Source organism: Stegodyphus dumicola, chromosome 3 (assembly GCF_044657685.1).
Source record: "Stegodyphus dumicola isolate Sdum_Otavi_A_Nest chromosome 3, ASM4465768v1".
Taxonomy (NCBI): Eukaryota; Metazoa; Arthropoda; class Arachnida; order Araneae; family Eresidae; genus Stegodyphus; species Stegodyphus dumicola.
In genome coordinates this window covers 94619243-94636135 of record NC_140770.1, presented here as the reverse complement: position 1 = coordinate 94636135, position 16893 = coordinate 94619243, and the positions used below count along the sequence as shown (strand labels likewise).

At 34.1% G+C, this 16893-nt stretch overlaps 1 protein-coding gene across 2 annotated transcripts in view; it reads right to left on the bottom strand.

Annotated features, from left to right (window-relative positions):
• The window catches only part of LOC118193581 (uncharacterized), a 99075-nt gene that overhangs the window by 29883 nt on the left and 52299 nt on the right, over positions 1 to 16893 (bottom strand). For both annotated transcript variants that reach the window (XM_085813091.1, XM_085813092.1), the window contains 3 exons: positions 13454 to 13576; positions 9559 to 9684; positions 8778 to 8900 (listed from right to left, as the gene is read on the bottom strand). In XM_085813091.1, the coding sequence (XP_085669217.1) occupies positions 8778 to 8900; positions 9559 to 9684; positions 13454 to 13576 (372 nt within the window). The remainder of the gene's footprint in view (positions 1 to 8777; positions 8901 to 9558; positions 9685 to 13453; positions 13577 to 16893) is intronic.

Here is a 16893-nt window from a genome sequence, read left to right as displayed (position 1 = left end):
TTGCGATATTTTGTAACCTAAATATTTTAATTCAGGGGCTGCAAATTTGCATTTTTCGACATTAACTTTTAGACCGGCCTCATTTAATAAAGAAAACACCTGTCTTAAATCCTGTACATGTTGGTCTAGATTATCACTAGTAATAATGATATCGTCTAAATAGATAAATGTGGACTTTCCGAGAACAGGTCTTAACACAATGTCCATGCATCGCTGAAATGTTGCTGGGGCGCCTGAAAGGCCAAACGGCATTCGCAAAAATGCATAAGTGCCAGACTTGGTTATAAAAGCAGTCTTAGGCACGTCCTCAGGCCTGATCCCTATTTGAAAATAACCATTCGTTAAGTCTAAAGTTGTCATAAATTTGGTTGATTTTATGTTCCTTAAAATTTCTTCTATAATCGGTAACGGATATACCGGATATTTCGTTATGGAATTTAATTTACGGTAATCAATAGCGAATCTCCACCTTTTTGGATGCTCCAAAGGATAATCATTATTTTTCTTACATAAAACCACCGGACTAGCATAACTACTTGAGATAGGCGTTACGATCTTTTTACGTAGCATATCGGTAATATGCCATTCTATAATTTTTTCCTTATTCTTATCATACCGGTATGGTTTTTGACGAACCGGCAATGCATCTCCGGTGTCAATACTATGGTTAGTAACCTGGGTAAATCCTGGAATATCACTAAATAAGGAAGCAAATTCACTTACCACTTGTCGGATTCTATCTTGCTCGTCATTAGGCAGGTGGTCGAGATTTACCCTTGGCGGTTCAACCTTTTCTACACACACTGGTTGCATCGTCAGCTTAAGAGACGCTTCATTAAAATCCAGTGTAGCTTGTGCGTCTGAAAGAAAGTCTATTCCTAGTATTAAGTGTGCTTGCAAATTCTTTACTATAAAAAACATCACCTTTACTTGTTCGTCCTTGATACGGATGTACAAAGGTACTTTACCTACGCACTTACATTGTTCTCCTTGCGCCGCTAATACTGTTGTATTATCCGCATTATATATGCGGTATTTGCGAAAATACTTTCTAAAAAAGACTTCTGCCACACAGGAACACTGCGCGCCGGTATCCAGGAGTGCGGTGGCCGGGATATTATTTACCAAGACTTCAATCTTCGGAAGAGTTAAATTTTTCACCATTACTGTATTTAACTTGTAGGAAGAGGGGTTTTCGTGGCCTTCGGATTTCCGCACCCTCTCGTCAGCAGAAATCCGTTTTAGTTTAAATTATTTTTTCTTTCGGTGCTTTCCTTCTTTCTCCACTGGCCTTGAGACTTTTTTTCTGGGTTGCTATTGAACTGTCGACGTTCGCCGGCTGTTTTTGAATGCTCGGGTTTCCTTGCCCACTGATTCGCTTTTTCTCCGTAGCCACGTGCTTGAGTTTGCTGTAGTCTTGGCGTACCAAATTGGTTTCGCTGTTGATATTGGCGTCTTCTTTCGACGTCCGCCGTTCTTCTACGTTCAAACTGGATTGCTAGCTCAAATAATTTTTCCAGTGTAGTCGGATTTCTCAATTCAATAAAGTCTTGCACTTGGGGTAGTAACCTCGGCAAAATCACTTGAATTATTTCAGGATCCGGACGGTTTCCATACAAGAGCTTGAAAACGTGAATTTTTCTTAAAATAAACCTGGAGAGGTTTTCCATTCTTTGTTGATATATACTGAAAAGTTCTGTTTCTAATTTCGCACGATCCCTTACAACAGGGAAGGCTTTTAGTAGGGCAGTCTTGAAATTTTCGTAGGTATAGGTGGGACTTCCTGCTTGACCCAAGAGACTTCTGCCGATACATTTGAACCAGTTAAGCGCTTGGCCCCTCAAAGCGCTGGTAGCTAAGGTAACTTTTTGAAACTCGTGCACGGGGTAGAGCATGAAGTGGTCATCCAATTTTTCCAAAAAACTGGTTACCTGTGAGTTTCCATTAAACGTTGCTTCTGGTTTCATCGAAGCGCGCATGGTCTGGACAATATACCCAAATCCTTCCAGGGCGGCAGCTGGCATTTCTGGATTCTGAGCTGTTTCTGCAGGCAGCACAGGTTCTTCTTGAAACTCGGCCATGGTTATTCTTCGTCGGGCGCCACTATCAGGTTCAATGTTTCTTCTTACCTTCTTCGGAAACATACAATGACCTGACTAGAACAGAGAGCTTACTAAAGCTATGTTCACTAATTGTAGTAAGTAGACAGGATACAGACGAAGGGTATACAAAACCCTTTATTTTTTTTCTTTATATACAATGACTTCCGTACTTCGGAATACAATGACCCTCCACTCGGGGTCTAACTTAAAAGATATCAAAATAAAACTAAACTCTAATTTAACTTTAGAATAAGATTGGCCTTATAATAACAGGAAGCGTATGTAGCACAGAGACTGTGAACACTACAATACGTTTAATTTATCAAGAGGATTAAAACCTCTGGCCTGGAAGGCAAAGTAGCAACTGCGTAACTTCTAAGGTAAGCGGCCTGCTTCGAACTCACGGCTTCCTCTCTCCTGCTTGGCAAAAAGGCCACACTTAAATACTTGGCGTTCGCCAGACAACTTTGCATAAACTCCTTCACGCTTATAATTCTGGCCGGAAGTAGAAAATAAGAAGTGATAGTAAAGATTTAAAATAAAATAAACGTTAGTAAAACTTAAGATCCTTACAACCTCAAGGGTGCATTTGATAGCTTATGGTGGCCGGCTATTATCCAAGGTCTTAAGAAAGCAAAGTGTCTTATCAATTTATACAATATATTCAAAAATTACCTCTCAGATTGTCACCTTCTTCTTCTGCATAATAATGGAACTATTTACAAAAAACAAGGAAAAAGCTGATCGCAGGGTTCCTGTGTGGGACCCTTATTATGGAACATCACTTTCAACAATATACTCAAAGCTTCCTGCCCCAGTCATACAAAAATTCTAGTATATGCAGATGATGTAGCTCTCATTGTGTCAGGAAATACGCGTGAAGAATTACAACGAAACTCAAATGAAGTTTGTCACCTTCTATACCAACGATGTTCTAAGCTCAAACTTGAAATAGCCCATCACAAATCTCAAATCTTATTGATTCCTAAGAAAGGCGGATCCCTTACACGACAACCTCGGAACCATTAACCATTAACGGAAATCGTATTAAAATAGTCAAAATCTTAAAATACCTTGGAGTAATTTTTGACAATAACTTAAACTGGATTAACCACATTCTGGATCTTAAAAAACGCGCATATATAACAGCTAAAAGTCTAAAAATCTATGCAAGGACGAAACTGGGGCATCAATCCATACTTTCAAAAAATCCTTTATGCCACAGTCGAGGAAAAAATAGTCACATATGCTGCAGCTATTTGGACTCACCCTATGCAAAGATGTAAAATCAAGCATCTCCAAAGTATTCAAAGACCATTCATTCTAAATATAACCAAAGCCTATTGCACTACCTCCAACAGCTCTCTCCAAGTCCTTGCAGGCTTACTACCACTCTACATAAAAGTGGAACAAGAAGCAATAGCACTAATTATTTCACTCCTACGTATGCCAGCAACATTTCATGATAATGGCTTTCCTCCAGCTAACTTTGAAGAAAAAAATCAATCCATATGATACACATATCGCACTCCAGAGTATTGGCATCTCCATAAATCTTACAGAAATACCTGAAAGCATATATAACATTACTATTTACACAGATGGCTCCAAACTCGATGAAAATGTTGGTTGTGCATACGTTGTTCTCCACAATAATCTTCGTTTCCATGAATGGAAAGGACATCTACACCCCAGCAATGTTTTTCGTGGCGAAGCTTCCGCAATAAAACATGCACTTCTCCATATCGAGCCCAATAGCCTGAAACTCAACATTATAAAAACAGATAGCTTATCGACACTCCATGGCATATTGGAACCTCTCCATAAGTCTCCCATCATTAAATGCATACATACAATTCTCCAAAATAATAAACAACTATGTACCCAACTCTTATGGATAAAAGCACACTCTAGAAACACTGGCAATGAATCGGCTGATTCTCTTCCTAAGGACGCTGCCCGAAATATTAATGCCGATATTCTCCACATACCTTGGTCAATATCATATCTAAAACGACAACTCCAATTAAAAGTGCACAGCATATGGCAAGAAAAATGGGATGATAATAGCACTGGCCGAAGAACATACTATCACCTCTCTTATGTCAATAGTAGTCGCCTAATAGTCAATCCACATTTGGTTCGTTACATTTCTGGACATGGCCCATTTCCTGTTTACTTCGCAAAGCATGGCATTTCTCATACTGACCATTGCTGCTGTGGTTAAATAGGTACTCCAGAATACTACATTGCTGCTTGTCCACTAACTGAAAACTCCCACATCCCAATTCCAAATTTCAATACTCAAGCTTTCTGCAAATTCATGATCCGCCAAAAACACCTTGCAAATTCAGTTTCCAAAATTATGCAAAAGTTGTTCGACCTTGGTTTAGACCTCTGTCAAACATAATATCTTATGATAACTTTATGATCGTAATATTGAATACAGGAGTGGTGTGATCTTTAATCAAGTGCTGGATGCTCAAGCATAACACAGCACTACTACATTATCTTGATTTTAAAATTCTACAAATATTCCAAGTGATTTCATGGAACTATTTGAACTATATACATGAACATTTTGAAATATGACCTATATTTACACATGAACTATTTGAACTGTATATTTTCAAAATCTGCAAATTTGAACTATATATACACTCATGTCCATAAATTAAGGATAATGCAAAATCAGGCAAAGGTAGAGTTAGAAGCAAAACAAATTTGACTTATTTGTAAAGCTTATTTATTAAACAAAAGGTAAAGAGCAAAAAAAGATGCTATATATTTGATATTATTAAAAAAATTAGCGATTTTTTCTCCCTGGAGCAAATTACAAAAAAAAAAAAAAAAAAAAAAAACAAAAAAAAACAAAAAAAAAAAAACCTATTTACAAAAAAACAATATTACATGGTTGGTATGATTGTTAATACATTGTATGTCTCTCAGACGATGCAATACAGTCCGTATAACGCCTAGGCATGCTGAGCATCAAATTATCTATCTGATCTTGAGGGATATTACACCACTCAAAAAGCAATGCTCTCTGAAGTTCCGATAGACATGTAGGAGGAGGTTGACAGGCTGCAACTCGTCGGCCAAGCATGTCCCACAAGTGCTCTACTGGATTCAAGTCCGGTGAGAATGCTGGCCAGTCCATACGGGTGATATCCTCCGATTGAAGGCAGCATTGGCTTACGATGTTTGCACGGTGAAGACGGGCGTTGTCATCCATAAACACAAATTGTGCGCCCATGCACCCCGAAACAAACGTACATGTTGTTCCAAAATGACGTCCCGATAGATTTGGATTGTCATGGTTCCAATTTGAACATGCAGGTCAGTTCTGGAACCCAGAATAATTCCACCCCAAACGAGCACTCCTGCACCACCGTAACGGTGTCGTTCAATAATGTTTTCTTGGTGGTAACGGGTACCTGGAGCTCTCCATATGAAAGTCCGGCGAGAATCAGACCTGGACTCGTCGGAAAACATCACACAAACCCACTGTTGCGTTGTCCACAATGCATGCTCTCTACTCCAGGCTAACCGCAGGCGACAGTGAGTTGCAGTAAGTGGAACGCATCTGACAGGTCTACGAGCATATAGACCAATCTGCCCTACGCGTCTGTACACAGTCTGCCTTGAAATTGTCGTACCAGTGGCTGAAGAGAGCTGACGAGACAGGTATGAGGCTGTGCTCCGCCTGTTGCTTTTGGCAGTAACTTCCAAATACCTGTCCTCATTCGGCGTTGTAACTCTGGGGCGACCTGTGCTGTAACGTCTACTTACATTACCATCATCTTAGAATCGTTGCCAAAGCCTGGAGATGACACTTTGGGAAATTCCAAGTTCGTCTGATACATCCAGTTGGGTACGCCCACATTCCAAACGGCCGATAATTCTACAACGTAAAAAATCATCCAAATGCGTCCTTTGTGTCATAACTATTCGGTTATTGCACTGAAATGCTTATAAAGCGCCTGCGAACAATTTTACTTCTTTGCCAGTATTCCTTATATATCACTCTCTTACACTCTCGACATTGTGACGTACCATCGGTGTCATCTGGTTACTTCTTGAAATTTGCATATGAGTCTTGAAGATGTGTATAGCGATTTTACAGGTGATATATTTATTTTAGAGTTCGATTTCCGCGTGACTCCGAATTATCCTTAATTTATGGACATGAGTGTATATAAATGAATCACATAAACATAATACTTTATTTACCGACTTTGAGCTATAGATTTTGTACTATATCTATAGATTATGGATTATAGACTTTGAACTGTGGATTTTGAATATAGACTTTGAACTATGGACTTTGTTGGCACTATAAACTACTCTTCATTACTAATTTTTCTTTTCGTCGCATATTATGTTTAAGCACGAGAAATGCATTTTACATTTTAGCTCTTATTTAATAAGGTTGTTCTAAACCTTTTCAAGACTGTTATTACTTCAAAGGACCAAGCGATTATTCGCTCCAAGTCTGTTAGGGTTTGACATTAGTTTATGCTACCAAAGGATATCAAAGTCTATAACGTTTTGAAAAACTTTTCCAAACACACAGGTTTTAAAAACGATGATCAATAGCGTATGTGAAAGGAAAATAAAGTAATTTCGTTTGCGTTTAGCACCTGTTATTTGCAAGTAAAACTAAAAAACACAAGTGTCTGAAAACAAATGCGAGCCATTTGTTACTTCTGTACACCAAATACACAAAACTACTCATTTACCCGGCCTTTAATTTCGCAAACGTTGGTCGTAGACACATACCTCCAATTACAAGATGTTATAAATGACGCAAAGATTCATGTTCTTGTATTTTTAAATTTAAAGAAATACATTTTGTAAAAGTTACGAAAACTAACATTTTATACGTTCCTTCTGTCCCTCTACTTATATTAGGCAAATTTTGTACTCATTATTAAAAATAAAACACGAAAAGTTTGAATCCCAACTTTATGTACTATAAAAGAAATATGTTATACAAAATTAAACTCCTACGGAGAAAATAATTACTCTTTTCTAAGAAAATATAGTAATGCTTATTTGTCTGTTACATTCATATCTTCTTCGCGTTGCTTCTCATAAACAGCACAGCAATAAAATGTTCATTACGGAAGACCTTTTTTTCCTAAGAATAGTTCAGGTTTTCTTAATAATCTTCACTTATTCAAAGTGCATTCTTTCCTTGATTTTTACATCGTTTTCCGCTTCCTCGTGTGCTAGCTGTTCAGTTTACTTTTCCAAAAACAATAATTTCGCTATCAACTAACTAGGAAGTGATCAGTTTCATTTTACTTGATCCACTCGTCAATATCTTCGTAGCTTTTCGCAGTCTAAGATCCTCTTTGTTAAATATATTAGTTCAGAATTTTCCATTTTCTTTTCCCTAGATACTTTTGGAATTCATTTTCTGAACGTCTTCAAGAATTTAGATGGGAGAAATTAGGACAAAAGAATAAGAGAAAAATTAAATAATAATAAAGAAACAATTAACGCTGTCCTTTCAAGAAATGGGAAAATTAGTTGGAGAAAGAAACTGATTGTTCTAAAAAAAGCATTTCGAAACAGTGGAAATAAAAATACGGAAAACAGGAAGCCTTTGGTGTATTTATTTACTTATCTATTTATATTTAAATTTAGAATGATGAATTTTACGGAATATCGAGAGTAGAGTTTGCAGAACCCTTCTGCATTTTTAATAAAAACAAGGGTATTTAAAAACATTTTTCTACTATATGATATTCTTCAATTAGAATTATTAATTTAGCAAAACAAATCAAGCCGATATTAGAAGCTACTGAATTTCCAATGTCTGGTTTGTTTGCATCAGTTTGAGAAAAATTATACTTTTATAAATCTAAAGAAAAAACTGTTACAATTAGTCAAAACAAAGTAATGTATTAAAGAACGGGAAAAGCCATAGAAGATGACTGGTTGATTGATTAAGGCAAAGTAGGAATAGGCTGTCTGCGTTAAGAGAATGAATGCTTTCGTGGAAGACTTTGTTACTGTACTAAAGGAAAATGACCTGAATTTGTATAGCGAAAAACATGAAAACGTCTATGAAACTAGGCAGTTTGCTGAGATTTGAATCCAATTAGAGATGGAAAACAGAAGAATATTAAGAACAATACATTTCAAATTGACGTTAAAACTAAATATAAGCTGCGTAGGCTGCAATCTTCAAAAGCTTTCCTTTAGCGAAGGTCTAAATTTAAAGGCGTCTTCTGTAAGAAAAGCTCTGAAGTGCTTTGTCAGAATAAAACCAGCAAGTCATATAAAAAGAACTGCTTCTAAAGACCTCATATGACTGCTTTATTGTTGCTTATGCTCCATATTGGGCAAGAAGTTGGTTTTGAAATAATAACTATAAACCAACTTGTATTTTTTACATACCTAAAAGTGGATGTCTCGATTTTTGTCGACAACAGTTCCGCAATATTTCGGTGTTTATATTTTTGAAATTATGCCCTTGAAACACTATACAAGGAAACTTCTTCAAGAATATTTCTTCCTGCTGATTTTTTTTCGTATATTAATTCTTAAAACATAAATAAATAAATAAAAATCTATTCTATGCTCTCTTCGTAAACTAGCTATTCGTAGGAAATTCGTATTTTTAATGAAATATACGAAAGTAGAATATAAATGTTGTCTTACCTATGCATGTTTTTTGATCAGCAGCTAAGCGGTAACCGTCTTCGCACGAGCAATAGAAACTTCCGGCATAATTTATGCACTTTTGCTCACAACCGCCATTATCCACTTCACATTCGTCCACATCTTTTAGAAAACAAAAAGAATGAAAAATTAATTATTTAACTGAATTGGCATTTTAAGGCTTTTCCGAGAATTTCGAAATGCTGAATGTGTAACTGGATTTTTATACTAAATTGATTTAAAAATTCTTCATTTGTTTATTATTTCTAGATTTTACATTGAAGAATATCACTTTTGCTCTTATTTACACTATTCTAAACATTTAGATAAATCTTTAGCATTATTTATATATGCCTGTTTATTTTTGATTAATCTATTCATTGACATTTTTGTTATTCTCTCTGTATAGAATGTAAGTGTAAATTTACTCCTTGTATAAATTTGAATTAAAAAAATTGATTAAAAATTATGCAAATAGAAAAATTAGATAAAGGAAATGTGGAAAATATGGGAAGAAAAATGGACTACATGACTACGTAAGGGGAATGAAGAATTTGCGTGTGACTCACTCGCATGGATCCATCTCTGATATTTAGAATCATTGTACATCATTAAATGTCTGTATGGTGCACTTTAATAAATTTTGCAAACTGAGACATAATCAGGTCAATGACACAGAAAACATCATAAAACTTATTAAAATAGTTCCTTTATTTATTAATAATTAAAATATTTACTAATAATGCGAGGAATAAATATTATTACTAGGATTATGATTTACCATCACATGAAAAACGATCTTTTTGTGATGAAGTATAGCCGGTTCCACAACTGCAGCTAAAACTTCCGGGACTATTATGGCACGTTCCTTCGCATCCACCATTTTTAATGCTACATTCATCTATATCTAGAATAAAAAAATTCTTCTTTGATAATCAAAATTTATATTACATAACTATTTACAATATATCCAATAAAAGCACATAGTTTTCTGAAGGAAATTTCTGTGAAAATTAGCCTAGGAAATACGTTTTTTCATTAAATGAAAAGCAGTCATCCTCATTAGAAATATAACACACATAAATAATAATTTTCACATTATGGAATAGTAAAACCTCTTAAACCGGCAACCAGTTAACCGGTAATATCAAATTAACGGCACCTTTGAAGGTCTTAAATTGAAATCCGAAATTTAGGCCTAAGATAAAAAGTATGTAACGGGTTAACATCTGAAGATTTACACGCGGAAAACATTTGTATTATGTTTCTGTCGCCTTATTCAACAAATGAATTATTTACCCGAGAATATAAAAATAGAACTACCGATTCCCTTTTATGCGTCGATGTGTGAATTTTGAAGGCAACGTACATGCCTTTCAGAAACAATTCAACCTGATAGACGTCATATTTATTTTAGCTCTTGCTTGGAAAGATGTAAAGAACGTTACTTTACGTTGGTGTAAATTGTGGTCTATGATATTGTTCGTTGATGACGAGTCGAGTAACGATGATTCTCTTGGCTGTAAAACACATTTGCGCTAGATTCCGACATTTTGATTTTAATTACATTTTCAGAGGAGATTAAATTTAATGAAGAGAAGGTGCAAGCTTGTATGAATGTACATAATTCTGTTCCCATCACACTCTCTTAAGGTGATGGCAAAATAATTTAACATGTATAATAAGAAAAGAGAAAAAGGCTGACTTTGAGGAAGGGGAGGATGACGACACGCAGAATACGAGAGTTATGTAGTAAGAAGCTGAGGAATGATTGCAGATTTTTATAAGATTAAGCAGTGTTCATTCATATCGGCACGTGATGTTATGAAGATTCATTATATTATTTAGCGAATTTTTTGACATCGAGCAAATTACTTAGCGAATTTTAAATAAACTTTAATAAAAAATTTTAAAATTTTAACTAAACTACCTGATTTTCGATATTTATTTATTTAATAGTGGCCGATAGGTCGAAAAATAATGACGAATGGATTTCACATGCTGCAATGAACATGTATACAAAACATCAACATGTTAAATTAGAGAAATAAATCTTCAATTATCCCGGAAAAATCTTATAAATTTTGTAATTTATCTTATAAATATTTGGCTTCAGTGAAGTTCCTTTGTTGCGGGTTTAGAAAGATTCTGCTGTATAATGCACAAATAAATATCGTAACGGATTTTGTATTTATTTTGCTATTTCTAGTAGAATTGTAATTGAAATTGTTTAATTTCCCCGTGCAATGCAGCGCGTGAGGAGTTTTAAAAGAAAGCTACGCCGTTAAAGTAAAAATACAGGAGCACGAGCATATAATATTTAATAAACAGATATCTCGTAATTTATATTCAGATTGAATAAATGCAATTGTGTGTTAGCTGTAACTGTAATTCTACTCTTTTGCTTTTCAGAAACCTAGAGAAAATAAAAATTAGCAAAATGTTCTCGTGCATGATTAAAAAGCTTTAAAAAAGTCGGAGAAATAATCTCAATTTAGTTGCTTACTTATTTGTGACCCACCAGCGGCCGAGCGGTAAAGTCGCTGAACACTGCTAGTTCGGTCCGAGGTTCGAATCCCGCGAACGGGCTGGCTGCATGGGTGTTTTCGTGGTTTTCCCCATGTGTAACGTGTATACGAGCCGGTTTCCCTTAGAAAGTCCTCAAGGAAGGCATCCCTCCCCTTAGGCAGATGGCCCTAGTGTGCTTTGCCATAATTAAATACACCTATACACCACTTACTTATTTGCTGTTGCTGACCTGACTGTAGCGAATTCGCGGTGAGATCGGATTAGCTTTCTCTGCGTTTTAATTGTGTTCTATTTAACGGTTTATTAGTTTAAAATATAACTACTATGTGATATTGTGATACTGTACGAATATCTGTGAGGAAAAATTTCAGCATTTTATTTTATTTCTTGTGATAAGAATAAATTTTGTTAACTTTTTATCGGAGTTGTGCATTCCATCTATCACGAACCCGTACTCAATAATATGTTCCTTAAAGTACTAAGTATGTCCTAAGAATATATATAACTGTAGGACGGCATCGTCCACAACAATAAGATGGTTCTGCAAGCTCTGTGAAAGAACTTTTTTTTTTTTTTTTTCTGCTGATAGAATTCAGATGATCCCGCCATTAAGATGATGACTCCATTAAGATGTAAGACTGTGTTCTGCGAACAAGACGTTAGTTTTTCTATATCTGTAAATAATCTCATCTATTTATATCTACGAATGTAATCATTTCATACTGCGAAGTAACTATTCATGTTTTCATTAAATGTTAAAATTATCTATAAATCGGACTAGTTTATTAGCCCCTAGACAGCCATATCTGAAGTAAATTCACAGTAATTAAGATAGTAAGTACCGATCCCATAGATTATGGGCGCTCAGACCGCGATGAGCCTAGAAAGAATCGCGATGGAAATTACAAGAGAAAACGATTAAGTTTGTTTCGATTATGTTCATAGTGTTACTTCTAAGAATAGTATTCTACTGTATTGTTAATCAAGATGACTTCTCTAAATTCCATTCCTAGAATTTATAATTCTTTAGGAACTGGTCCTACAAAGTCTATTAAACTTTTACATCAAATTATATTTGGAACTTTAGGGGATAGGAAAAACAGAGCGAGATAGCGTAACTTTTGTGGTTTTCCTTCTAATTTTCTGATGATCGGCGTACGAAGAATTTCTATGAGAGCAGACACTCATAAACCTAAAAAAGCAAGACTGCTAACAAAACGCTTACCTTTCCGAGCAATCCTTCTTTTTTTCCGATGTTTCTCACCCATGTGCACAGCGATCTGTTTTCGCTTAAAAAAACACCCCAGAATTGCAGAAGTTTGTCATCCGTATAAACTGTACATTGTGTAACGGTCAAAACAGATATGCATTACGCGCATACCTAAGCTGCCACCTAAATACATTTTAGTGGATCGCTGCACACTATTTTGGCTACATATAGCTTTGTCTCATGAATACATTTTGCGACTTTTCGGCGAAAGTGCGGATAGTCAGAAAGTACTGCTGAATTTCTTATAAAGTAAAAATTAACTAACAAATTTTATTTTGACGTGCAGCTCCTCACAAAACTTCAGATTTAAATTTTATTTCTCAAGACAGTACAAAATATGTTTCTTAATAATTCAGATAAGAAAAATTGTGGGATCACTGCTTATCACACTTATTTTTGAATTTTTTAAAGATAAATTATCTGATCATCTGCCCGACAAATGTTTGTATCTGCTTTTAGCATTACATTTATTTTGAAAAACAATAATTACACATTCATATAAGCTGAAAGATTTACAAAAATTTTTCCTATGAAAATTCGATTTGAACAGTTATATTGTCTAAATAACTTTTAATAATTTCATATTAATTATCTAAGTAAAAGAAAATTAGAAGGCGTAAAACGTATTTTATTAACATTCCTATTTTTATATTAAATTGTTAGCTGAGTTATTTATTGAGTATGAAAAAATAATGATACATGGCATCACGTCTTATATAACGATATATTCAGGGAATAAGTGAGCATAAACAGAAAATAAATCCGCGTAGATTAAAAATATTTCTTAATGAATAATTTGATTAAATAAAAATACAAAATCTGAGAAAGGACTAAAAGTAATCAATATTAATATAGTATAAAGATAATTCTCATTTACCAATACATGTCTTGTTATCTTGTTGAAGTTCATATCCCAAAGGACAGAGGCATTGCGCACTTCCTGGCATATTCATACAAGTATGCGAACAACCAAAATTCTCTGATTCACATTCGTTGATATCTAAAAGCAAGCAAGATACGATTCTTTCAACAATAAATCGGTAATTAGGCAACAGAAAAACCTAGAAGTTTTGAGCATACATGTTCTTTTACAAATGGAAAATAATTTATTCTCAGGTGAGCAGTGGTGTAGATTGTTCCAATCAATTTATTTGACATTTGATTTGAAACTTCTATTAATTAATATAATTTAAAATATTAAACGTAATTTAAAAGAGTTTTAAAATAAGATTTTATTTACTCAAAAAATAATCAGTGAACTAAAAGCAGAAAAATAACTTATCAGATAGTTTTATAGAAGCAAGTGGTATCATCTTGATAAAGCAGTAGACAGCTATAGCACAAGTATTTTCAAAGACAATGTCATTCCTTACTTTAGAAACATTTTAAAACGCAACGACAACAAATCACACTGTTCAAATTTTGAGTAGAACGAAACACTCAAAATGGCACTTACAGACAAAGAAAAGCTAGAAAGTGCTTTCTATAGATAATTTGCTATTTTCATTTTTACGGGAGAGAATTTTGCAAGGGATTCAAACAACAACATCTTTCTCATAATTTTCTACTTATATTGTTGTTAATTCTTCTTCTTACAGGTACTGTAAGTTTTCGCTTGTTTAATCTATTTAATGCTGTGTTTGTCAGTTTTGTTTCATATGTATTCATTTGGTTTTAGGCTATACACTTGAGTATAAATTTAAAGTATATAAATTTTAAATTAATAGTCATCCAACTAATTAATACGTTTTATATTAATTCCTAAGGGAAAAATTGTTTCGGCTTACGAGCATTTTGTTTGACGAACAATCGATTTTTTTCAGCTTTCTTTTAACCAATCTATTCTTTTTCCTGAGAATTTTTATCTTAATTAGTGAAAGATATACAGATTAGAGAAGTCGTTCTTCATAGAACTCTAAAAACTGCTTTTAATGTGTAAGTATCAGAATGAACATCTACAATCTTAAGAATATCTAAAAATCCTTTAAACTTCTATTAAATTCTAAGACTGCCACTATATTCCTAAATACAGGATTAATTCTTCAACAGAAATACTTTCAAAATGAATTTCCATTGAATACCTTTAACCTCTTGTTTCCATTCTCGCAATAAATTTTGACAACGGGAATTTCATTAACGTATGTTTATGTACTTGATCTTGTTTTGGTCGTATTACAGCTTTTCGTTTCAGATGCTTCAGCTTGTTGAAATTTGCATTAGCTGTCGAGGCTGAGGCTGACAGGGCACTGATTAGTGAAAATTTCTGCAATTTTTGAACCTAATACATTTTGAAAATTTATTGACAATTGCTCCGAATTGAAAATATAGTAATTTTGCAGCTAATCAATACAGACTAATTAATTTTCTTCGACTTTTTTCAGACTTAGAATCCAAACGCTTCTGAAGGGCCTCAATGTATTCATATCTGATTAAACGTATTTTTTAAAATAACTATTATTATCTCAAAAGCTTATTGAAAATTAATTAAAAAGACAGATCTCCAGCCTTTTCAAAGGCCAGTTTCCGAGATTTAAACGCTGTTTCCACTTATTACTATTTCATAAGATCGTCAGTATCTTCTCTTATAACTAAGGCAGAGAAGAAAACAAACTTATTTTGAAAAGGAAAAATATGGTCTATCAAATAATGAATGAAAACAAATTACAGGTCATTTTCATGTGTACGGATTATAAACAAAATTAAGCTTTTTGTTAGAAAGTTATGAAAAACAATTAGTTCTTTCTTTCTTTCTTTCTTTTTTTTTTTTTTTTTTTTTTTTTTTTTTTTTGTATAAAATGTACTGTTTACTTTTGAAACAACAGACTAAACTAAACTACAAAGACAGAATTTTTAGACATTTCCTTTTTCATTTGTTTTATAGTTATTTATGTTGACATTAGAGGTTTTGCGACATTTGTGATTTTTCGGTAAAATTGTAAGGTATTTCTCCCGCTTTCTTGGCAAGCTTTCGTGGTGTGGTGGTCTGTACGCTGGGCGCGTATTCCAGAGGTGGGCGGTTCGATTCCCGGCGAAGGCGGTTGCTTATTCTTCATCTTGCCTGCTTCCAAAAAATACCTAATATCTCTACAGGTAATAAAAGGGTTGTGGATGATGATTCTCTCACGCAGGATTTGGCGATTGAGTCCCCTAAAAACGCCAGTCGCCCTTTAAAAGGAGGGAGTATATAAGTTATTTATCTCGCCTTCTTGGCATGCCTTCGTGGTGTGGTGGTCTGCACGCTGGGAGCGTATTTCAGAGATCCGTGGTTCGATTCACAGTGAAGGCGTTGTATATTTTCCGTCTTGCCTGCTTACAAAAAAATCCTAATGTCTCTACAAAATCACTGCATATTTTAAATCGTTTCCCATAACAAAATTATTGAAAGAGAAAGAGGTATTAGTCATTACTAAAAAAAGGTGAATAATTTGATTGATAACAGTTTTATATCACAAACCATAAACAGATTGGCGCTTAAATAATGAAATCTATTAATTGCATGATCAAAGTACAATCAAATATTTTTACATATTTATCAACGGCACCTCGCTCTTTTGTTAGACATATAAAACTGTAAATGAATTCTTTAAGGATATTTTTTAATCTATTTCTCCCATTATGATAATATTTTTCTCCTTTTGCTTATTGATTATTTTATAAGTTTTAAATAAAAACCTTCTTAAACTTTTTTTAAAAATATTTTTTATTCTTTTCGGAAAATGAATAACTAAAATAGAGTCAGAACTACGAAGAAGGTGCGCATTTTCCCTGAAGTTTTTGGACTCTATATCTTAAACACAGTTTTTAAAACTAGATTAATGATAAAGATCTCTCGTGATTTGGACTTGGCGCTATCCCATAAACACACCTTTGTATCTAGAACAGGGGATTCATTAGAAACCAAATATCAGTCCAAGAGATTTCAGCATCAGCCAATAATCACTGAATATTTTTCTCTATGTGAAAATATTGCAAAAATTTTTTTACAAGAACTGTTAAATGCTATAAATAAATTAGAATGTAAAGTCTTAAGTTAATCCCTCAAAATGAGTCAGAATATTTTTAACCCAAAAATATTATTTCAGACAAGATGGACAACACTTTCCAAGTAAAATATGACAGTCTAAGTAAAAGATGCTGTTTAAAAGTCATTTTGATAAATACCCTTGGCATGAATTTGCGGAAATAACAAGGTTCTATTGAGGTATACTATAAAAGCTTGGCAAGGAGGAATGGAGTTAGATATTCGCCTTAGTTGAGAAATTAGGATAAGAATTAAACTATTTTCTAAACATTAAAGCAAACCTCTTTGTTGTTTTT